The sequence below is a fragment of the Prenolepis imparis genome, unplaced genomic scaffold (assembly GCF_030444845.1).
Source record: "Prenolepis imparis isolate NDT839.2.m4 unplaced genomic scaffold, iyPreImpa1.0 SCAF_15, whole genome shotgun sequence".
In the NCBI taxonomy this organism is placed as follows: domain Eukaryota; kingdom Metazoa; phylum Arthropoda; class Insecta; order Hymenoptera; family Formicidae; genus Prenolepis; species Prenolepis imparis.
Genome location: NW_028141173.1, coordinates 3,641,831 through 3,667,997, shown reverse-complemented (window position 1 = coordinate 3,667,997; position 26,167 = coordinate 3,641,831). Strand labels below are relative to the sequence as shown.

At 34.5% G+C, this 26,167-nt stretch overlaps 1 protein-coding gene across 1 annotated transcript in view; it reads right to left on the bottom strand.

The window, feature by feature from the left end:
* The window catches only part of Lim3 (Lim3 homeobox protein), a 47,163-nt gene that overhangs the window by 13,495 nt on the left and 7,501 nt on the right, over positions 1 to 26,167 (bottom strand). The window contains 1 exon segment of the mRNA XM_083055241.1: positions 19,844 to 19,888. Within this exon segment, the coding sequence (XP_082911367.1) occupies positions 19,844 to 19,888 (45 nt within the window).

Below are 26,167 nucleotides of genomic sequence, written 5' to 3'. Positions count from 1 at the left end.
TAGATACTAAAGTAGAGGAAACAATTGATTTTCAAACAATTTTTTTTAATTTGGAAAAATTTATTTTTAGAAGTTGATAAGTTATTTGAATAATATAATATGAATAAAATAATAAATAAAACTGTATCTTTTATTAGTTCTTTTTTAAAGGAAAATAAAATTTTTTCCTTATGTATATTGACACATCGATAATTGAGAAAAGTGAGAAGAAATTAATTTAAAACAAATGCGTACGACTGTCTTCTTAATCAGTACAAAATATAAAAAATTGTCTTTCAACATTATAAGTCAAAGTACAAAAGTAAAACATAGAAATGTCTAAGGGCGCGGAAAGAAAACTCTTTTTCATATTATTACGAAAAGTTTACAGCACGTTATAAAAAGAATATAGCTATTTCACACTTTTAGAAATTGTTGTACATATTTGTGCAAGGATACAAAAATGTTGCGAAGATATTATAAAAAGAGAGAGAATCCTACTTTTCAGGAAACTTCAATTATTTACGTCTCTCGCAGAGAAAGGAGAAAAAATAAAATAGCAAAAACTTTTTACTTTATACATTTCGATGTATACTTCTCTACGACCTTATATCCTCGCGAGCGCACATTTCAACTATATCCCTTGAAATCTGGAAACCGGGTTCAACTCCGAAATGCCAAAGTTCTGCCTTCTCCGGGCCAAGTGCGGCCAATATATATACGCGAGTCGGATGTGCACCAGATGTGCCATTGTGCCGGCGTCGAGGAAGAGTGAATCGCCGTAGGTAGGTGTACGTATTCAGGACACGCATATCCACACCGACGAAGGAGAGGAGAACGGGAGCAGGATGAAAGAGACTCTCGCGTGGGTGCACCGACATGGTGGGACAACTGGTGGACTGTTGGATGCCTCTCCCGGCTCTCTGCTACCTCGAATATCGGCTTCGGTAGCGCCCGAACCCTCGCAAAAGCCCCGTGGTCCCATTGTCATTCTCGAGCGAGAGATGATCTGTCTCTCTTTCGAGTTCCGACGATTAAATGGGCTTAAGTGACATACGGATGCGCATTCGTCTGTTGCACTTGTGGAGAGACCTTTCCGTCTCGCTCCACATCGGATTTACCTAACAGGTACACAGAGAGAATTTTCTCTTAGAATTTACCCTGAAAATCATGGTAATCGTGGAACAATATAGTATGGAAAGAATTTTATGGTATGGAGAGAATTTCTCTGATTAATATTTATCACAAAAAAAATAATATTTATCACAATAAAATATAAAATATGTTTGATTAATTTTACTAAACTGCATAGTAAAATTAATCAAATATATTTTTTATTTTATTGTGATAAATATTATTTTTTTTGTGATAAATATTAATCAGAGAAATTCTCTCCATACCATATTGTCCCACGATTACCACGATTTTCAGGGTAAATTCTAACAAAAAGAGAAAATTCCCTCAGTGTACATGGGAGAAATTTATACGCTCGAAGAGCTATAAAACTTATCCGGATACGATCCGGATCGATTTGATTTAACTGGACGTAGTTTAATAAAAATCAATATTAGCAATAAAAAATTCTAATATATAATTTATTATATATTAATATTCTATTATATGTTATAAATATTCTAATAATAATTCTAATAGCTTCTATAATTAACGCAATTAAAATGGAAACGTAATGTTGAATAATAATTTCGTTATTATTCGATACTGTTAAAATATTGACAATTAAAAAATCCTCCCATTAATGTCTAATGTCAAGCAGTCGTACGACATTATTATTTTAACGTTGATTAATTCAAGTGCAATCTAGTGATTTACGCCAAAGATTTTGCGGCCAGGGTTTTAGAAAACTCTCGTTCATGAATACAGAATCCGCGTCGTTATCGAGGGTGATTCCGGCCGGCAATAAAACGAATCCGACGTATGCCTAACCAACGATATTAATAAATCCAATATCTTCCGACCGATAAAACGACAACCGAGCCGTCGCGTTATTTCGAGCCCATCCCCTCGTTTCATAAACAGTTGGCCCGTTCATGTGCGCGTGTGGAATCGTCAGAAATTGTGCAAATACGTATAAAATACGCACAATGTGTCCGCGGAGCCGCGTAATATGCCTTGCAACTCACGAATCTTCGAGAAAAAATGCACCAGACTCCGAATTGTCCTTCTATGATACGTTTTAATTTTTTAAAATTTATTTTACAAGCGCCGTATAATATTACCCATATATAATATTTATTTATTTATATATGTATATATATATTTTGTACATAATTATAATTAATTCGACGAAATTTTTTTCGCTGTTTTAACCAATTAAAATTATTCCGATAAATAATGAATTAAATTATTAAATTATTAATTAAATAAAATAAAAGGAAGACGGTGATTAATGGCGAATCTGAAGGATTCCTTTGTGCAAATCATGACACCATCGGCTGTCATAGTCAACATCGTGTTATCAAAGCACAACGAAGTTGATGTCTATGAAGATACGAGTAGAGCAAGTGCCGTAATAGAGTAAATGAGGGTTTCCCCGTGCGGGCAGGATGGTCCCCCGCACGCATTATTTATGCGCACCGCCCATTGCGTGTCGTGAATAAATGTACGCGCGCGCGTGCTTCGACTCGCGCATATGGGGACATTAGCTACCCCATTAAGCATTTCATCCGCGTGCTCCTCTCGCAGGGAAAAAAAGAAGGACGTACCTGGACGATTCGCCGGCGAATCGATCACTTACGCAGTGGGGTCCGCATGACGTTTGCAAATTACATTGAATCGTATGGACATCGATAAACTCGAACAGGATATATACAGAAAAACTCTTCCAAGTTGGCTAAGAATTTGCTATATAAATTCTCCATGAAGGCTGTAAATTAAAAAACTATAAACTAAAAATTTAGTTTTGAAGTTGTACGACTTAAAAGATTAATACTTAATGCAAAACAAAATTCATTTTAAAAGTTTGATATGATAATAAAATTAATAACAATTTTTTCCAGTTAACTGATATCTTATTTATAAGTATAATTAGATTATTTTCAAAAGAGAAAATTATGTGAGTGTTTAAATACTTCAAATAATAGACGGGATGTATGTACATGGAAAAATTGCGTAAGAATTTGCAAAATTCTGAAAAAAAAACTGTAAGCTAAAAAACTGTAACTAAAAATTTAGTTTTAAAGTCATATATGACTTGAAAAATTGATATGCAAAAGAAAATTTATTTTAAGAGTTTGATATGACATTTAATTAAATAAACAATTCTTTTCAGCGTCTGACATCTTATTAGATAAGTGTTATATTATTTGCAAGAGAGAAAATTATGCGAGTCATGTTTAGATGCTTGAAATAATCGACGGTCTCGTTTGTGCAAATATTTCAATTTAATCTCTAAGAAAAAAAATCGATCTTATACGATCGATGACGCCCCATTTCGATCGTGATAGACATTTTTACCGCTGTTCGCTTAGCCTACTTTCGCGAATCGTAACAACTCACGATCACACGGCGTAATAACGTGCCTTAGTGTAAAGACACGCCACACATGTGCACGCACGTTACGTATATGTATATCCGCGCCTCCGTAACGTCATTCGGTATATGTACTGCGGGTTAGAACATTTAGCGAGTACATTAAGGAAATTGCGTGGACTCTTTGCACCGCACCCTGCTGCAGACTCGTGCCGTATTAAAGCACACACGAAGGAAGCATCGGGGCGACTGGAGGTGGCCTCTTCCGAAGCAGCGTCTCTCAAGTCTTTATTCAAAGTCTTAATATTAATATTAATTTTTTTTAATATTAAAATTAATATTGTGCATATTATATATATAATATTAAAAAATAATTTAATGTAAAAAAATTACTATTAATATTAAATAAAAATATATATGTACCTATATATATGATAATGGATGGATAGTCTTTACGAGTTTTATCTTTCCAATTCAATTTTGAAGTAAATTTTTTTCTTTTCTAAAAATGTCAAAAGGTATCAATAATTTTTGAGCGACGAAAAAAAAATGATGTAGTTTCGAGATAAATTCGTAGAAACAGTTCATCTTTTTTTTAACGATAAATCACTCGCTGCAATTTCTACAGCCTTCTTGTCTTTATCTTTATTCCAATTCGAAACTGGCTACTTTCATTATCCCTGGTTTTATTTTGAGAAACTCTGCCGGAGAGACAACGCGCTCGCACCCTTCGGCGCATCAGTATAAGTAAAGCAGCGCGGAACTAGAAAAAGAGGATACCGAGTGATACCAAGCGCGCGTGAGGGCGAGATGAAGGGAGATAACGGGGCACAAGAGGGGCCCGGAGAGAAGACAGAGGGCCAATGGGGTGGAGAAGAGAGAGTCGTGGATCCGAGGGTGGAAACGGGCTGTGCTTCCACCAGACCCCCGGGTGAGACAAGTAGGGTCAAGTGAACTAAAGCGAAACTACCGGGGACGCGGGTGTTAAGGGGACAATATACTGCTCTCGCTCTCGGGCGGGGAGGAGGAGGGAGGAGAGCATCGGGGGTGAGTCGAAGATGGGTTTAATCTATTACCGACTCTCTCGGGCCAAGTGGCTTCTTGTTACACGCTCATTTGGACGAGACGGAATCTCCGAACCGATATGACGGAAAACGCAAACGAAGATGTGCGACTACATTTTGAAGACTAATATTACTTTGCGTTGTACATTAAGAAATTCATTAGTTGATTTGAACCGTAAAAAAATGTAAAAGAACAATATTATTGCTTTCTCTTTTTCTTTTAGCATGTCCGATCACGGAGATACATAATCATTTGTGCTTTTTCATTTAGTCAATGACGACAATTGTTTTCACGTTCATTCACGGTTTGCTGATTTAATTTTCAAAGCCGGAAAAGGGAGGGACAGATGTCTTTAATACCTCTATTATTTCGTCTTTGTCCTTCCCGATTGACGAATCATTCCGGGATTCGTAAGCAGAGCGCGACGTCGTCGCTCTTATGTAGACACGTTATTTCCGGAAAAGGTCAACATAGCCGGAAATCAAAAGGTCGCAAGGTGTCGACATAGAGGGACGTTATTAATTTATTTTATTTTTCTCGGCTGACCAAACGCGCAGCTGCTTTCATGAGTTTGCCTTCACGTGTATAAAACAATTATTGTAGTTACAAGATATTTTCGATTCAAATGAGAGAGAGAGAGAACTTTATTTAAATAATATTCTTTAATTCTATTTAACGCGCTTTCACGAGATCTTATCATAATCTTATATATCTTTAGTACAAAACTTTATATGATCACACACACATAATATCACTAAAATTCTAATTCGACTAATTCTTCAGTAATTCAATATTCTCTTTTGATCCTATTATTATTTCTCTAAAACATTTATAAAATTTCTATATAAAAGAACGCATGATCTCTACACTTTGTTTTATTTATCAAGTATATAATCTTTGTTAATCTTTTTAAAGCTAAAATAAAATTTAACTTTAATATGTTTAGACCAATACAGTAATTTTGCTACGAAATTTGATCATAAAAAATATAGCAAGATTCTACAAATAAAAAAAAATTCGTTCTCTCGACTCTAATATTATAAAAGAATCAATCACATCACGTCTTCGTCGAGATATCCTCTGACGAATTTTCACCCCGCGGAGGAAAAAGTCGCGAAGAGCGCGTGAACGAGACGGATTCGTTTCGATTCTCACATTATATCACCGTGCGCGTGTCCCAGGAGATAAGTAACCAGCCAAGGGAATTCGCCTGGGAATTATGAGAACGGCATGGCAAACGCCAAACCCAAGAGTATCCGATGTACGCGCTAGCATATTGCTAACCCCGTGGAAGCCCCGCGGGGCTTTCCATGCCAGGAGTCGAGGTCGAGCGAAAACAAGGCAGAGAGAAAGAGAGAAAGGACGAATCGGCGGAGAGAGGACAACCCGCTTGCGGGGCCCATTGTGTCCGTGTTGTCATCGTTGTTCATGGTCTTGCGCCGCACTTGACGCCCGCCCGACGATGATGGCACCCATGGGTGCCAATGAGAGCCAACTTGGACGCCTTCTCTCACGATTAAATTCGTGTCCGAGGTTGTGCGCTTTATTCCGGTACGCGAGTTCGCTCAACCTTGAACTCTCTTTTACGAAGCTTACGAGAGACTTTCTACAGGGCAAAGATTCGACGGTAAATTCTTAATTCGCGTTAATTTTTTACTCGCCGGTTTTTTTGGTCTTCATGACGCGTCACGTGTGACCTTGAATTGTGCAAAAGTTTTGTGAATGATTTTTTCAGACCAAGCGCGTAGATCTTGAAAAAATCGTCACTTCCTTAGAATTCAGAAATTATTTATTAGTTATTTCAATTATGGGAGAATCTTGTGATTAAAATTAAGATCCCATAAAGCTATAATAAAATAAAATTGAATTATCATCACAATGATGAGAGAGTGGTGATTAATTTAAGATTCAATGTTTTTCGTCAGAACAATCGAATGCGTTAAGATTCACCGAAAAAATTGTATTCTCGAAGTAAGAGGAATGTATAAAATTCCTCTTAACAGATATCCTTAAGTGTTTAGAACACCTTTAAAACTAAAAATTTATTCTTTGTTAATAATAAATAGTCGTATGTTTTTTTATGCGGACTGTCCATTTAACATTATATGATCATATTGTTGCAGCAATGTATATACTTATACAATGTTGTAATTTACAGCACAGTACAGTGTTTGTTATAAGTTAAAAGTGATTCGAAAAAGAAGATTTGAGTGACTTAAAAGAAATGTTTACGAACAAATAACGTGTAATATATAATCTAATTTAATCGTCCTATGTATATGCTTTCTTTATGACATTTCTTTGTCCCTGTGTGTTGTAAAATATAATATACTTTCTTGCTAATGTAAATCTCATTTCATCTGCATTTTCATAAATTAAAAATATTTAATAATTCAAGTAAAAGGCTAATAAGAGTCAAGCATATTAGGCGCAACAAAATTGTTTTTAAATTCCTCTTCAATTATTTTCAACGTTTTGGTCCTTCCTTTGAATCATCCTCAGCATATCGATTAGTAAAAATAATATTTACTAATTGATGCTGAGAGGATGATCCAAAGGAAGAATCGAAATATTCAAAATAATTAAAGAGGGGAATTTTAAAACAATAGTCCAAAGGAAGAACTGAAAAAATAATTTTCAAAATAAAATAAAATAATAAATTTAAAAAATTTAAAGACAATTTTGTTGCGTCTCTCTAATATCTAGGCTTGGCTCCTATTAGCCCTTTTCATATCTGAATTTATACATATATCAGAGTCTTTTCAATTTATTATTTTATCTGATACTGAAGATTCCGCTCTTAAGATAAGATAATCCTTTTGCCGCCTATTTTAGAACAGTATATTCTAAAAATAAAAAAGTGGAAAATTCTTAAAATGGGAATATAATTGTGTCAGTGTTCATTAAGAACAATTTGAGGAGAGAGCTCGGAAAAACGGTCTCGTCTCTTATATACTCGGCCGTATCGAATGCTTATCACTTGAAAAATACAGGCGTGCAAGGGGGCGAAATCAGTGAATCGCGGTAATAATCGGGAACATGGTACGCCGCGTGCGGAGGAATATAGCCGGCCCGGCCGTGCGTTTCAGAGACTAGAGAGACTCCCGGGGCGACTACCATCCCCTGGAATTCCCCCGGGAAATCAGCAAGGCACGAGACTTCTGCCGGGTCGGTAGGTAGATAGGTAGGTAGGTAGGTAGGTAGAAAGCAGGAGCCGCACATCTCTCGACGTGCACGTGTCCGGAGACATGCGTGCTAGCTGTCACGAGCGTTGACAGTGCGCACCCTCGTCGGTTGTCGCTGCCAAAAGCGAAAACGGAAAAGGCCAAATCTCTTCTTGCGCGTTCCGAATTCTGTTTTTAATTCTCACGGTACAGGATCGAATCGGGCGAAGAACGTATGATTTGCGCGGTGGAAAACACCCCGAGAAACATCCCTCTTGTGACGTTTTCTCGTAAATGAATTGCTCTCTTGATTTTTTCGTGATATCTAAGGGTTCTGTCTTATAAACATTGTTTTTTTCGATGCGTAAACCTAAACTGCACTTGTATGTTTGATAAATCTTGAAAAATTTTATTTCACCGAGTTGTAGAATCGTCAAATATTTCTGATACAAAATACAAGTATATCTTTCTCTTAACGACAGTATTAATTAAATAATATGAAACAAATAATAAATAATATAAATATATAATTAATTAATATAAAAAATATAATCAGTGTGCATCCTTAACTGCATAATCGGTTGATGATAGATTTCATTTTATTGTTATGGACTTTTTGCGCTAATTCGACATAATTCAGAAATCTTTCTCACTCTAATGTTTATCAAGAAAATTAAATATTCTGCATCTATCATGTTATTTCATCGCGTTGATGTATCGTACTCGATTGAGAGATTGAGCCGTCGAAATACAAATCTGAAGTGAACATTGATCATGGGAATGGTACAAAGCAAAACAAACACACGTTTTTGCAGGGATAAAAGCAATCGCGCGAATATCGTTTCGTTTTATATCATCCTTTCATTTACCCGGCGGTCACGTAGTGGATATGTGCTGTGCATTGATAGAAATAGAGGATAACGATCATTATCAGCGACTCACACGCGCCGTTATTTGTTAAGATTAGTCAGAACAAGCTTATACGTGACTTGGATTTTCCGATTTCGATGATTATTTATATACGCTCAAGATATACGTTTGTTTTCTGATTATTTTGCGCACGTGCACACACACGTTTATACAAATAAGCTTATAATTTTACGACAATTTACATAAACATCAATTTGTATGCAAGCTTACATTTTTAAAATGCATCTTCATAGAGAATAATTTTTCAAAATTTTATATAATATATATAACATATACATAAATGTTTTCAATATTTTTTAATATATATATTTATATATTTTTTTAATATATATCTACTATATATTCTCTGTAAAGATATTCTATAAATATAAGCTTGATTTATATTTATGTAAACTTAAAAAACAGTAAAGAAAAATTATGCATTATGTTTAATGTGTTTTTAGAAAAAAATAATATAAAATTTAATTCTTATTCTTAATTGCGTAACAATTAAAGATGTAATTTAAGAAATAGAGTTAAAAAAAATTAATCAAAATTATCTATATCTTCAATATATTATTTAGCTCGTCCGAGCCGAAGGGAGAAAAAGTCACCAAGCTGTCGTTCGAGTTATCGTTTTATTGAGAGATTGAGAGCGTCGCATCGCGCGAAAATCATTTCAAGCTCCACCTGTTACTGCGATGCACAGTGTTGAAAACCTGGCACAGGGATGAGCCTTCGAGTGCTATCGATCGCGAGGGATCAATGGATACAATTATCCGGTCACGTGTCGGACTAACGGCGAACAAGTAGCCGGGGAGGAAGAGAATGGAACCAGAAAGTGCGCGCGTTTTCTCGCTCGATCCTTCCGAGAGTCGTCCTCGACATTGATAAATGTTGCACGCGTGACGCACATTTTGTCACTGGTCGAGTCTCTCTCTTTTTCTCTCGCACAGGTTCCTCCGAAAAAAGATATTCGCCAACCCTCGTCCTGAGAGACGGTGCGCAAGTGTTTCTTAATATAATTGATATGCACTCATCAATAATTTAATATTTTGTTGTAGTTGTAGTTGAAATTATGAGTTAGAAAGAGAAGATATAGCTCTTTTAAAAATAATTTATTCTTCGTATTCTTTAGAATGTGATGAAAAGGTAAAATGGGAAAATCAATTGAAAAAATCGAGGAAAAATATCGTATACAATTTTTCTGAAAAGAGAATCTGAGAGAATACTTGATAAGGCATTAAGTGATCGATGGAGCTTTTATTATTAAGAATTTCAACGTTTCAACAACAATCGTCTGTCCCTAGTGATTCACGCTGAGCACGTTTAATTACTGCGGTAAATCGTAATAATTAAGGAAGCGACCAAGAAAAGTTTTCCCGCGAGACGTCGCGACTCTGATAAAATCCAGATCGTTCTCTCTGATATCGGAGGGGAATGCGGGCTCTCACGATCGGCAACCCCGTGCCAATTCTCCATCGGTTTCACCCGCGAAAGGACCGAAATCGGACGGAGATCCGAATTTAATAATGAAATTCTGCCTCTCGTTAGGGTAGATAGTTATCGGTGATACTCGCGGAAGTCGCAAATCAATTCCGCCAAAATCCTCTCACGAATAGAATAGAGGATACAAAATTGAATTGACGATATTAATATCCGATTTATAAGAGTTAAATTCGGTATGTCAAATCTCTCTCTCTTTCTTTTTATATATATATAATCTTAAGTATTCTAAATATCTTAATCTGCGATATATCATTACATAATATATCTCAAATTTAAAATATATATATCGCAGATTAAGATGTAGAGTAATTAAGATTAATCAAGTTATTTTTATAATTACATATATATAATAATATTTTATTATATTATTTAATTAATATTATATAATATATATATATATATATATATATATATAATTATATAAAATCCTTGATTATAAAAATGATTTGATTGATGATCTTAATCACTCTCTTTTAATCTGCGATATATTGCATAATCTAAATGGCAGGATAATTAAAAAAATAGAGCATCTAAAATGATTCGCAGAAGCAACTATGATAAAATAAGAAAAAGAATCTATAATACATCATCTCTTTAAAGATATATATCTATATTTTAAAAGACACAACGCAAAAATATTTAAATGTACCTTTAAGTACATCTTATACACACGCTTTTACTTTTACACGCTTCGCTGTATATTAAAGCCTCTCGCGTGCTTGTTCCTTTTTTTTTTTTTTTTACAGATGTCTAACAATTTGGTTGGCGTCCATGCCTCGGCAGGTTGAGTAATCAAGCGTAATGCTTTCCGGGGTTTGAGTCGCGCGCTTTATTTGCACCACGCCACATCATAGCTAACGTTAATAACGTCCCATGAGGACCTAATGTCGAGTCGTCCGTGTACGAGCCATAATCCGAAGCATGCGTGCGTGCGTGCGTGCGTGCGTGCGTGTATACCATCGTGTTATTCTACGCGATCGCGATGTGCTCTACAGATTTTCTTTGTCGCCAATCGCGAAGCTTAAGGAAGGTAATGGATCGATACGTTGCAAATAAAGTAAAATTATCTCGAAAATTTGTATAGAGATATTTTTAATTTGAATTCAGCTTCAAGTATCTTTATAGATTTATGTGTTTTGTTATAGATGTTCTATATAGATTTATTATGTTCTATTATATGTATATGTGTAGATCTATCAACCAACGAGACGCCTGTCAAAAACACTGAAGTAATTTTTCCTCTAATAACGTTTAATTAGACATATTTTTTCGCGAGCAAGCTTTGAAATTGTTAAATTAAATATCTTTTGATAATTACGTTTATCAAAGAAAAATTTCATTAAAGTTTCGGAGACACTAACTAAAGATTATGATTCTATTATCTATTTGCATCTCTAAAATTGTTAAGATTACAATTATTAAAATAATTCTTCTAAGACAGTATATTCAGAGCTATATTTCATATCATATATTATTTTTCTTTAATTTATATGCAAGAAACAAAGAGAATAAGCTATATCCAAATTAGCCATAATCACAGAAAATTCGTGGTAGCAATCACAACAGTGTTCATGCAAACGTCAAATGCAATATTTTTGTCTTTTTAATTTTAAAGCATTTCACGACATATGCAAAATGTCATTGCATGCATTGGGCCACGTGTGCTATAAATCATACATTACGATCGATTATAATAATTATAGGTAATCAGCCTTCGTGTGCAACACGTATCGGTTATATTCTGATCTCAATCTACACGTAATGGCTCTTTAACTTGTTGCATAAATAAAATCGAACACGCAAGGATCGTGTCGTATTACCTTCGAAAGCCTTACAGTACGACATGAATACTTTTTAGATTAATTACAAACGTCACAATGAGATATGACTGTGATATATATAAAAATTACGTATTTAATAAATATAAGTCGGACAAACACGCTTTTTTTATATTTACCACCTAAATAATTCCATAATAATTTTTCAATAATATCATAATGCTGATTGTTTCATAATTTTGATATACACAAATAATTCGCACAAATTTTTACTGCAATATAATTTTCAATATTACTACCATGTGACTCTAGTTCAATTGCGGTCTATTTTTTTTTTTTAACTTTTGTCGAACCGATTCTGAATTTAGGGATCTCTGCGCAGCGAGTCGGATTTAATCAGAATCCTCGCGATGGAAGGAACAAAGGAGGCATTCGAATTCGGCATCCGAGCATACTCGGCCATCTATAAAAGTCAGCGGCGTCTCCCGCGCAAAACGGAGCCTCCTAGATTCTAATCAGGGGCTGCGTGTACCTATTAGGGACGTTCATTGTGCGTGGGTGTACCGTGAATACGACAGGGGTAAGTCTCCCCTTCGGGGTAAGTCTCCCGTCGAAAAGCGGGGGGATGACTGACTTTGTTCTCTCTTTCTCTTTCCACGAGAACGTCACTTGTCACGTACGATTATGTTTGCGTTTCCTTTATTTCCGAGTACGCGGTTATGCATGTTCTATGAAAAAATATACGAGTGACAATGATACCATCAAAAACGTATGATTTCTTATCATAAGTCAATATATAATGATGTTTTTTTATCAGAAATTGTATAGTTTTATATAGTTTGAAATTAATCGTGATCAAAGATTGAGATATGTCAATATGTATTATTGACTATATTATAATAATAATTAAGAAATCTTAATAGTATTGAATATTCAAGTGTCTCTTTTTCCACTAAAATCGCAATTTAATAAAAAAAAATGTTATCTGCTGTTAGAATCCCGTTTCATTGAATTAAACGTCTGTCTATAAATAGACAGTAAAAAATCTTTCTCTCTCTCTCCTCTCTTTCTGTATTTTTACCTTTGTATTATTTATTTAATGTGTTTTGCACACAAATTATTTTTCTAATTATCTAAAGTCCACATGAATTTAATATTAACAAAATATTTTTGCGTTAATCGAGTCCCAAATTATTTTGTTCGCACCTATGCATTCATTATTGTATTATTAAAGCATTTAATATATTTTATTATACATATCTCAAATAAATTTATAATATTTCATATGATTTACCAAACAAATTTATGGCATATCAAACACACGTCAAAATATTTTTATAAACTCGTAATCAACTCTACCCCTCTAAAAAACTTACGTATCCTTTCAGGTAGCAGCAAAACGCGTCAGGCGAACCGGAGGGGGTTAACGGACATCAATCGAGGATCGGCCTCGTGTAAAAACACGGGTCCTCGTGCGGGCTTCCAGAAGTTATCGGGCTACTTCCGAGGCAGCGCTATCTGCTATCTTTCATGATCGCGCATCTGTCGTGCATTTTGGTGAATCACTCCGTTCCGCGCGCCCGAACGCTCTCTTGCTCCATATTATGGCTTCTACGGGTCCGCGGGTGTTCCGGGATATTGCGTTCCCGATATAGACCAGCCGACTGACTGACTGACTGGCTGGCCGTCTGCGGGGTCAGCTGCGGAAGCGGCTCGTGCCGGTGAAACCATAAGGCCCGCAATTATGGGGTTTGCGGTCGGCGATGATTTGTTTCATCGGCCTCCTCCTTCCCGGATAATTAACGGGAGGATGACTTTCAACCGCGGCGCTAAATCCTTCCGCGTGATTTTTTTTCCTGCCACCTACGCGACGAAGAGAGACCGGCAGTTTCCGTAAAAAAAAAAGACTTATGACGTTTTTATAAACCGACCCGATGTAATAACGCTTAAAACTGTCAGTTGAAAAATATGTTTCAGATTTATTATTCTTTTTAGAAAAAAGATTCTTTTATTTTTTATATTAATTTCGTAATTAAACCACCACGTTTTAAATACTCGCTATGCAATTATTTGCCGTCTTATTAACGATATGCATATATAAATAGCTTCCACTTATCCAGAATGCGCGCATGGCGCGTATGTATTATAAATATACAAAATTATAACGAAACGTTATTATAATGCCATTTCCCACCCCAGGGAAATTAATTTAATCGATCGACTGTTATTGAAGCGCTTTTTTAAATAAACGTTTATTAAACGAATTTAATTGCACACCAACACATTCTACATAGCGGAGAGAGAAAGAGAGAGAACACATCGTTCGTAAATATGTGTGTGTGTACAAAATTTATATTCTATTTTAACTCAAATATCCATATCGTATAAATATAAATCGGAAAAGCTTCTCTCCCTTTCTCTCTCCTTCTCCATCGTGCTCACGGGCAAAAGGGACGCTTTGAAATTTTATTCCTGCTGGCCAGTTCGAATATTATTTAGCGCGTCGCGTTTGTTATATTTACCAAAGCTCTCCATTCTGCGAGAGAGAGAGCAAAAGAGATAACCTGCCTCACTGCAATCGATATATGAAGCACCGCGGCTGCGACGTTCCCCGGAGGATCGCGATATGTATTTTCAGAAAGTGCCTGCACGATCGAGCACACCCTCGCCCAGCGCGAGCTTCTGTTTGCACGCCGGTACCTTTCATTCTGCGGCTGCGTGTGTTTACCGTTTGATCTTATTATTTCATTCGTCTAAATTTAAACACTTCATTCATCCCCCGCGCAACCCCCTGTTATATAAACCGCGGGTTTGTTTTTCCGTAGCCGCGACGCGGAACCCGAGTAATTCGATTGCCGGGGGTCCATCGTTTTCCCAAAGTGTCCTTAGTCCTTGGCGGATTTATAAGTAAACTCTTATCGTGCCCCGAAACCATATAATATTTTTCTCCCTATTGCGAATAATCAAAAATTTTAAATAATATTAAATGTAAGCTACAAGTTTACAAGCAGTTTTGAAATTATTTTAATTTTTATTTATATATTTGTCAAAATTATAATTCAATTTAAAAGAGATAAATAAAAACATTTTTTTAACGATATAATTAACGATTGTAATAGAAATAGAAATCAATTTTTCTATCAAATTTTTGCTGTTTAAAATATTTAAATAGGAAGACTTTAAATAACGGATAATTAGTAGTATAATGAAGTTAAAATTAAATTAGAAAAAACTATAAGGAAATATATGAAAGATTTTTCTTAAAGAAATTTTTGCGCGACAGCAGTCGCAAAAAAGATGCAAGAAGAATGTCGCGAACCCTCGAAAGCGAGCCGATGCGTTAACCGTATTACATAGGCACTGGTATAAGCCAAACCAAACATTGACATGTTCAATCATAGCGATCTCTCATAGTCAGCTAGAGCGATGACGAAGGAAGAAGTGAAAGAACCAGAGAGATATGAACATACAAGCGCGCTGGATATACAGGATATCAAGCAAACAGAAAGAGAAAGAGAGAGAGAAAGAGCCGCATCGTACACCATCTGGCCATTGAAGGGGGGAGGTTGGGCACCAAGGGGTAGAAATTGAAATGAAAACAGGGCGCTACCCTAAAACCGTGCCGCGTCTTTGCTATGGTTGTCAATGAGGGCTATTAGGGGACGATATGTTTTTCTTCTTCACAGATTTTCTCTGTGATGCGTTGACTTCTGCCTAAACCCGGTGACGAGTGTGATGATTGCTCGTCCATAACGAGAGACATAGACGAGATTGGAGAAGAGTTTCTTCAATCGACAATTATTATCCATTATTTCGTTTTGTGTGTATAATTTACAGAGAGAGAGAGAGAGAGAGAGAGAGAGAGAGAGAGATGCAATTAAAATACTAGAAATATTGAAATACCACATTTTTTTCGTGATATTGTCAACAAATGAAACTTCAAGATATAACTAAAAATATTTTTTTTATATATATTTGCTAGCTAAAAGATCAATTAAATATCCTAAACTGCTAAGAGATAAAAAAATTCATTTTTATTTTTTTATATGAAACAATTTATGATAAAAAAATTTCTTGTCTCTTATACATATATCGAAAATTGTTCTATTAATTAAATTCTATTAATTAATATTTTTTCTTTATTATCTATCTCGACCATAAATCATACACATATTATATTTAATGTCAATAATAATTTTAAAAATGCGATCTGACAGTTTTCTTAACTTAAATTTATGACGACTGCTACGCGCGGAGTCATAAACGATATATTCATTTAAGAGTCTAATTGAAGTATGCGGGCAATGCTCGAATTTGAAATATCTGCGGGTTATTATCATCATAAGTCACTCACGCAATGATATCTTGCTTGCGAGCTATATAATAAATTATCTGGTTAAAATATCACGAAATTAATGAACAAATAAATTTATTACATGTATGTAAATTAGCCAAATGATAAATTATATCATACGTTAATATTGGAAAAGTATATTTAATGTAATATATCGTAATTATAAATGTATCACAAAAAATCCCTTAATTTATATTTTAATTTGAAAAATTAATTATAAATTTTTCAATTAAAGATCTAAAATCTAAAGATTCCAAATAAATCTATTTTTATCCACTATAAATATTCACTACTATTGTAATAATTGTATCGGTAGTATTATTTATTTCTGCTAACAACCCCGTTATCATATTTGTATTCGCACGATATTCAACTACACTGAAAATATCATAAATGGAAAATTGCGTTTATGCACTGTGGACTACGGCGAGAAAAAAAATACGCGAATAATACACGTTACATATGTGGTAACACAATGTTCTGAATAGTGCTCGAGCTGCCTCGACGAGCACTTGGCATAAGAGCATTGAGAAGGTCACGTGTCGACTCGTGCACACCGGATGTCATGGTTTTGTCGTATTTAGCGCCTCCTCTACGGCCTATTCACTTCGTGGTAAAAGCATGGGCGGTTCCTTTTCCGCCTAAATAATCAACAACGAGAGGTGCAGAGGCCGAGGTACCATGAGAAACGAACGCGCGTGATAACGTTCAGATAACTATCGACGTGATATAAGATTCATTTTATTAATTTACAATAAATAATTATTTTTATCGTCTCGATAAAAATGCTCATTTTATTCCGAGAATGCTAATAAAAAAATTTTACTTAGAAACTAAACTGAAATTATTTTCTCTTATATAATACGTAGTATTTGCTATAGTTTGTACGTGTCTGTATAAGAGAAAACTAAATAAAAAAATCTAAGCAAGAAGAACGTGAAGAAAGTGTTTAGAGAGATTTCTGAATAATAATATCTGATAATTTATAAATTTATAAAAATAGAGAGAAAAAATGCCGCATCACGAAGATGCACCTTCGCGCGTCGATGCAGCCATTTACTGATTTATTTCACTTAGCGGACGTTTACGGACGATTACGTGACGGGAGCATGGGAACTGGGCTACGGAATCGGCCGACTCGACGTCACCATAAATCCACGCGTGATTTGCAATGCGTGCCATGGACGTTCGTGCGTATAGGAGTGCCGGTCAGCGTCAAGTATTGTTCTCCGAGAGGGACAGCTATTTCGTTTACAATAGCCGTACACGTTGACAAAACCGCGAGGCAATGGCCGTGATCGATTACGATTTTACTACGATATATCGTTTACGGGCGAACATTGTGCCGATTATTATCTAGACACGTCGTTCCCACGGACTTGTTACGAGTTACTTTTATTTTCAAACAAGCATCGGTTTACAAAAAAAATACAGCGAACGGAAAATGAGAGAAAGAGAAAAAAAGAATTAAGTCAGTGAAAAAAATTCACAGTGTTAATATGGAAATAATATTTTGCAAATGTGCATAATTTTCCTTTCCAGAAATTATTTCGAAAATAATTTGAAATCGACTTTGCAACTATAAATTATTACCTTAGCAGCCTTCGTGCGTTATGTAATTATTTTTATATATAGGTTCTATTTTTCCTCACCTATACTTTCTCCCTGCGCGTTTCTAATTCTTATTAATGCATTTGATAAGTTTGTTCGTGTATCAATAATATAGTGTGTTTCCCTACTAATGATTTTCTGGTCCTTCATAATGTTATCGTCGACATCGCCCACTTACGCATCGCGGAGGGCTATGTAGGGTATCGTCGAAAAAAAGTCAGCTATGGGGGGATGGAAGCGCAAAGATAGATAGATAGGTAGATAGCTATAGATACAGGAAGAGAAACGATGCGAGCATACAATTATCCTAATGGAACCGTGAACACCAATACGCATTATCGACTCGACGTATAAACACTTTCATACTGTCTCTCTGTGTAACTTGTTAAACTAGGATAACTTGGCGTAACAACTACACAAGACGCAACTTTATATACGTGAATCCTCAACTTGTACGCGTTTCGTTGAATCTTTCGTCGCTTTTGCGTTAAATATATTGTTTTTCTTTCTCAAAGACAGAGAAAAGAGAAACTCTCGACTGTGTCTACACAAAATACGCATGTTAAATTTATATTTAATTCAAATAAAAGGGAGAACCATGAATTATAAATAAAAATAAAAAAGAGTAATTCAAATTGTATACTAATTAAATATATAAAGGATCAATTAAATATAAAGAATAAAATTAATTAATTAAATATATAGAGTACAAAGAGAATAATTAAAGATATATATATTCTTTTTCAGAAATTTCTTTCTTCCCTTTAAAAAAAGGTCCACCGTCAAAGTTCGTTGAAGCGAGCTGTAAAGTTCACCGCGAAGCCATCTAATCGATTCTTTCCAATTAACGGGCAGCCCACGAAAATCGGCAACAAACCCAGCGGGAAGGCGATCCTCGTACATCGGTACATACGAGACGTCGGAATGAACAATCCACTCGTCAGTACGGCCACGCGACCGGCCACGTGCCAGGAACGTGCCGGGACAACTGGTGCCCTGCTCGCTCTCGTTCTCTCTCTCTCGTTACACCATGTGCTCCGATGAATATGTACCACCCTGTATGACGGGGGAGGGATTGACACACGCGCGTGCTTCTCCGGGATAAAGGATTATTTCGTGGCTGTTACTCTTTTCTCTACTTTTGCACATCGAATAAACCAGACAACATGTCGTTTTTTACCCCGAAATGTTTTTTTTTTTTTATAAAAATGCATGTGCCACCAGATACTAATTTTATAAACTATAAGCTGTCAAAATAAAGCTTAAATCTTATTTTTATACACGCATATCTTGAATAAAAAAACAGGCACCCGCATTCGGGACAAGTATATGCTATAACTTTGAAGTGGACGACGGTATCGATGTCGATGGACAATAAAACTCTCGAGATGTAACTTATAATCGACAATAGTGTCCTAGGCGACCAACTGTCACAGTGGAGATCGAGAAGTTGAACGTGTTCTGGATAACATATGGGACAGAGTCGAGTGTTTCGTAGTGTTTTGTGACCCTTTTCGCAACAGACTTCTACTTCAAGGATTGATACCATCTCATTCGAGCTTTCTCGTTTACAAATTGACTCTTAGACTTCCCTGTGTGTGCACAGTTTATCTTTCACTCGATTTTCACAGTGTCCAATCTTATCTCTTTCCCATTAAAGAATCGTCTTTGATATTTCGATAAAAGCTATAGTGTATAATTTATATATAGTTTTCGGTATAATGTGTATTCAAGTTTTGAATACACATTGCTCATATGCTCTAGAGAGACCCTGCATACCTGCCTTTACATTTATCTCTTCCAATAAAATCAGTACAATCGGTATAAGATGGAGCTTTTTCTTATAACGTCAAAATTAAACCCTCAAATAACAAAATAGACCAAAATTATAATGGTTTTAAAGTCTAGTTTAGGCCTTAAAATATAAAAGAAACTCACCGTAAAAGGCAACATAAAGAAGTAAAATAAACAAAAAAAGCACTCACATTCTTCCTTGATAGTAAAACGGCTTGGTGTTTTGATCCTCCGTTCTAAAACAAAAGAAAACAAAATGTAAACAGATTGAAAAAATTTAATTTTGACTAATCAAACCAAAAATATTCTCCCCTTAAAACTCTAATTGAAAATATAATAATAAACTTAAAAAATAAAATGTAATCTTTTAATAAAACGCAAGCGCTTGTAAAACAATAAAAATAATTCAGATAATTCAGAAAATATACTGCCCACTCCTTTTAATTTACAATATTGAAATGATAATAAAAATAATAAAATTTTACGAGAGTAATTCAATTAAACTTCGCAGTAAGCTCCTGAAAACGTATTGGATCTAAAATGTAATTGTTTTACACGTTATATATTTATTTACCTTAATACACGGGAAAGGTATATATACATATCATCAACTCCGCCAAATTCGCATGGCACATATTAGAAATTATAAAAGAAATATTCTATAAAAATCAGAGAGTGTTTTGAAGTTTGCAAGATTTTATTTGTGAGAGATTTGCACGTCGACGCACAACGCTATGTGTAAATATCTCGGTTTTGTAGGCGCCATAACTTCTTTATGGAACATTGTGTCACTAATATTTCAACCTGCCGGCACTTTCTCTCGTACCGCGGCCATAAATAATTTAACTCGCCACTATTACGAGCGAGTTCTAAGATATTTTGCACGGCATGTGTTACACTTGCTCGCGATATCGCGATTCATCGCTTTTCTCTCCAGAAACGAATTAGATTATTCCTACTCGCGATAATTCTTATCGTACTAGTATGTAATATCCAGGTGAATATACATATATATCATGCATATGTAAAACAATTATCTTGTCAATGTGATTCTCACGCGAAGTAATCATATTGCATTTTATAATAATATACAATTAATTATACAAATAATTATACAATTTTGCACTTTTCCACATATGTACGATTTACGCCGATTTCGATTAATTATAAATGAAGAGTTATAAATATTCGAGCGTGTGGAGTGAGAATTATTTGAGATACAATAACAGACAGGATAAAATAACAAAATTGCGAAATTATATATTCTATTGAAATATTAATCATGAAACTTTGCTTTGTTACGAATATTTTACGTAATAAATGCTAATAAACATTTTAATTTCACTATTCACATTGAAATAAAAAACAATAATTTGAATTATTTAATTCTGATATTTACGTACCTACTTTTCTGGTTTATCCTTTTTAAATATAAATATATATTATCTAAAAATATTATCGAATTAAATATCTAAAAATTTTTATTTGCTGGCCGATTTAAAGTCGACTGATAAAATGATTTCCGAAAAATATCGATAAGCACAATGCTGTTTCACTTTGTCAACCAGAAATTGTAACATAAAATATAAACGGAATAAATACGCAAAAATATTTACGTATTCAATTTCACTTTTCAGTTTATCTTATTCTGCGTAAAATTTTTTTGAATTAAATAAACCAACAACATTTGTTAACAATTCGCTGTCAGATCGTCGTCGAATTAAAATAACGGGTAAAAGAAAATCATTATTTCTTTTTTTTTTACGAATCTCGAAATGCACTCGAAATTGAGTTGTAAAAAAGAGTGCAAAATATAAAAAAATAATTAATGGAGTTCTTTGCGCATAATAGAAAAAGAACTTTCGAACACTCTCGAAGGGATAATTTACAAGAAGAGAAAACAATTTCTTTTCTTAAAAAGTTTCCACTTTTTTCTCGCTATATACAAGAGAAAATATGAAAACTTTAAATTTCGTAGTTTTATAACGACGCGACGATGGATGAAATCAAGATTGATTTAGAATTTTTTCTTCAACATGGCATAATGCGCGTATTATTTCTATTAAAGTGTTATACGATAACTTTAAATTAAATTATGTCAATTAAACCTTACCTGTGTACGAATTAATTGAATCAACAGCCATACTGATTTCGATACTTTTCGGAAGCTCGCACAAAAAATACATAATAAGAAATGTTTGATAACATGCATTATAAAGTTGACAGATAATTGATAAGATACAAAATTTCTTGATAATTATATAAAAGTACTAATCTAAACACATATAAAATGTAAATATAATTTATAATGTTTATTAGAGTACTCCAATAATTTTTATAATTCATTTGTGTTAGATAGATTATTATTTTTATCCGCAAAAAAATTATTTATGACAATCTAGGTCAAATGTAAATCTATTTTTGCCTTATATGTCTATAAAGTATATTTTCAAGTAAAACATGAGACATATCCATTTTGTTCTTATACGAATCCGCTCTGTTGGCGACATAATTGTAAGGTTACATACATTACATTAACGCAGCCTAAACACTATTTAGTTCCCATCATGAACCACTTAATCTCCGATCGCGTAAACTCCCAGTGGCAACAACGGAAGGGAAACCAATAGTGCATTGTGAAGAGAGAAAGAGAGCAAACGAGAGAGAAAATATATGATTATGCTCTCGACAAACAGAGGAACTTTGTCCTGCAAGAGTCACGTGGCGCCGTTGAAGTGAGCACCACCTTTCTCTCTTTCTCTTTGTGTATGTAACGCTCCATGGAAAAACCTACCCCAGGCGATAGGCGATCGGCAAGCACGCCTCCAAGAAAAACAACCCCGAGGCTCGAGTCTGCGTTCCCACGTATATACGCTAACTCAATCCCGGAGTTTACCGTGTAACAGTTCAGATTACACGCCGCTTACATCCAAAATGCTTTGTCGGAATCGCTAAACTCGAAAAGGTGAATGGTGGATTCGATTTTTCTTACGTAATAATGTGTGTGTAATAAATTATGCAAGAAAAAGTGCATAAGCTTCTTATTTCTTGCAAAAAAATATATGACTTAAAGCTTTTTTATTTTATCTTACTCATATGTGTTTGATGAGATGGTAGATAACAAAGTAATAGTTGGCTTTTTCAAGCATTCTATTGTATAAGATAAACTTATGAAATAGAGAATTTAAAAAATTACAGTTTAATGAAAAGATTCGCAACACATCTCTGGTATTATATATAAAAGAGCAATAATTTTATGTTTAATAATTTATATCTAATAATATCTGAAATAAAAATTATTTTGACAGAATCTAAATTCGTGTAGCCTCGTAAAAATATATATATAATATTAAAAATTTTCTATTATAAATAAAAGTAAGAAAACATTTTGTAACAATTTTGATTATTATATTAAAGAACTCTTACGTATTAAATTTTATTTATTATCAAAAAAAGCTAACGAAATTTAAACAGTTTTTAAATAAATTTCTGCAAAAAGAAGTCAACCTAATATAAAGTCTCACAATTATTACGAAAGTATAAAACGTTTCGTAAAATTGTCGATAATAATCATTTGACAGGTTAGTATCGAGTTATCGCAATATCGACTATACTCATCTCGATAGAAAGTAGGTAGACTTTGTGTAAAGATATGTTTCGAAAAAAAAGTTTAATCTTATCAAGAATCGTTCATTTCTCTCTGCCTGTTCACAATCAGCGTGACATACATACTTTAATAATTTTTATCTTGACATAACTACTTCATTGACATAACTGATTGAGATGTTCTAATTCAAACTGCGTTTTCCTAATAGATTCTTCTGATACAATAAACGTCTATAAATATATTGATTGAATTTGATATAAATTGATCTAAATAAAATAAAGAATTTCCAAATTGTGAAAAATAAATAATTAAACGTCCTTACTGTTAATTTAAATGCAATAATAATAATAAATAAAAAATCAAGCGGAGATATGTTTAATATTCTCTCTCTCTTAAAAATTATAAAATTTTCCCAGAATACCTCTCTCCTTCTTTTTCAAATAAAATAAAAATGATTTTCTTTGTCTTCCTATATAAAAAGATGATGTCATATTACGATACGGCACAATGATCCCACGACTATCTTTAAATGTTTTCTTTCGCCGTTCGAAAAAAAGGTAGCTATCAATCAAACTTCGATTAGCTGCTACTCCAAGCCGGAAATGAGTTGACCTCGGGCTAGCCACGCGCGATAAAAAAAATCGTAATACCGTAATACTCTCCCCAGGGTGAGATGCGGTAATTCGATGCGGGTGGCGTGAAACACGCGCGTGTCTTTAGTACTCGGGAATTGTTTTTCAGCGGGGAGAAACATTACGCGTTGTCGCGACCTTTCCTTTTGTTAAGGTTGCCGCTTACTTATCGATTTGGCAAGCGACATTTTCGCATGTAAATTTCAGAATTGGAAGATAAAATAATTATAAATATAAATATTATATATAGCGTGTGTATTTAATTAAATAATTAAATTCAATTATTAATTAAATTTAACGTGAATACGCGGAAAAGAACACAAGTGCTTTTCATCATCATTCTTATCCTCCTTATTCCCCTTCATTTTGCGGGTGCGATCGAATTATGACTTATTGAGACACGGGTTGGCAATAAAGGAACGATAACCGATAGTTAACGACGTTATTAGGCCGATCTATCACGGCGAGTGGTCACTCGGGGGGCGAAGGAAACGAAAGAAAAATATAGGAGCCCAATGCTTGCGCCCGTTCTAGCGGTTTCATGCCAGGAGTTATAAAAAAAAGATAGCGAAGCCGCCGTTACCGCAGAAACTTTCAACTTGGAGAGCAATTTTCTCTCCTTCCACTTAGACAACTTTTTTTCTCACGAGAAACGTAGGCAGGAAAAAGGTATTGCCGCGATTATAGCACGTGAAAAGAGAGGGTTTACCCCGGTATTTTATATATATATATATATATTCCGGAATGTCACGAAATGTCAAAATCAATATATCATTTCTATTCTGTATTTCGCAAATTGTTATGTATCGAGCAATTTTTAACAATCAAGGAGATGCTTTAACCAACTTAATTAAAAGAGACTTTTCAATGTTAATACGAGGTTTGATAACTCGACTTCATTAAGATAATTTTTAATTATATACGATTGCAACAATCGCGTGATTCCATTCATCCGTGACAAAGCAATTTATGCAAATATTTAAATTTGAATAAGCCAAGACGTGACACGCTTCTCGCGTCTCCACGAGAAAAAAAGTGGAAACCGCGCTTCGCAGACACCGTAAAGTAACGCGAGGAATTTAAGCCTCGGGGGAAGAGCTTCTCCCACAGCCCCGTAATACGATCAACTCGTCCAATCATCGGCTTTGGCGACCGCGAAGTGCTCGGAGAAACGTTCCTTGCGCACGAGCACACATATACAAATATATACGAAGAAAACGCATACACTCGCTAAAATGTGTCGCGCGAGTGCGTTTTTATAGTATGCGCTATTATACAATATAAGTAAAGGAACCTTAAGGTTCCCGGGCCAAAGCCGATCCGTCGTCGGCAACAAAGGTACCGACCTTCATCCTCATTTTCCCACCGACTTCTCTCTCCACCCCTGTGCGCGCACGTGAATACCACGCGCTACCCTGTAAACCGTCTGCCATTTTCTTTTCATCCCCGTTCCCGACCATTCGCTACGAGCCGCCGTTTCCTATGGTTACCATTTCGCTCCGGGGGTTGGTTGACGTCGTCATTGGAGCTTCTCGCCCCTTGTCAACGTACGATTCTCTTTTCTGACAGTCTCTCTTTTCGTAAAAAAAAAAAGAGGTAAGAGAGAAAAAAAGGACTTTTTATTTTGTAATTTTCTTCCCATTTTCCTCGCGAGTACCAGATAATGTTATGCAATTTAAAATGATGAAATTATCCGTCAAGTTTTTAAGAGATAGAGAACTTGGCAAATTTCATGTGTGTGTTGTGTGAGATATTGAAAAAAGAAAATCTCTATTATTCATGCCGCCTTTCCGTCCAGCTCTGTTCTTTTTAATTCAGACTTATCTTATTAAAGTTATTTAAATTGATAAGTCAGTTCTTAGATACGATTCAATGTAAGCATATATTTTAACACATTATGCACTTATTAAGTTCATTTAAAAAAAAAAAACCTTGCTACATAATTAATAAAATCACACCCGATCAATCGATTAGAAGTCGCTGCGAGCGACATAAAAAATCTGCACCTTCGAATAATAGATATCATACTTGATATAAATATCAATTTTAATATAATATAATCTTAAAATATAGATATAGAATTTTTTGTATACTAAAAAAGTTATATATTATTAATTTATTTAATCAAAATTCTACAAAATATATATATATATAATTTTTGTAATAAGATTAATAAATATTATACTTGATATAAATATCTAATACAATGTTAAAATATAGATATAAATTTCTATATTATTCTATATTATTTAAAGAAATAATTTATAAAGCCGAGC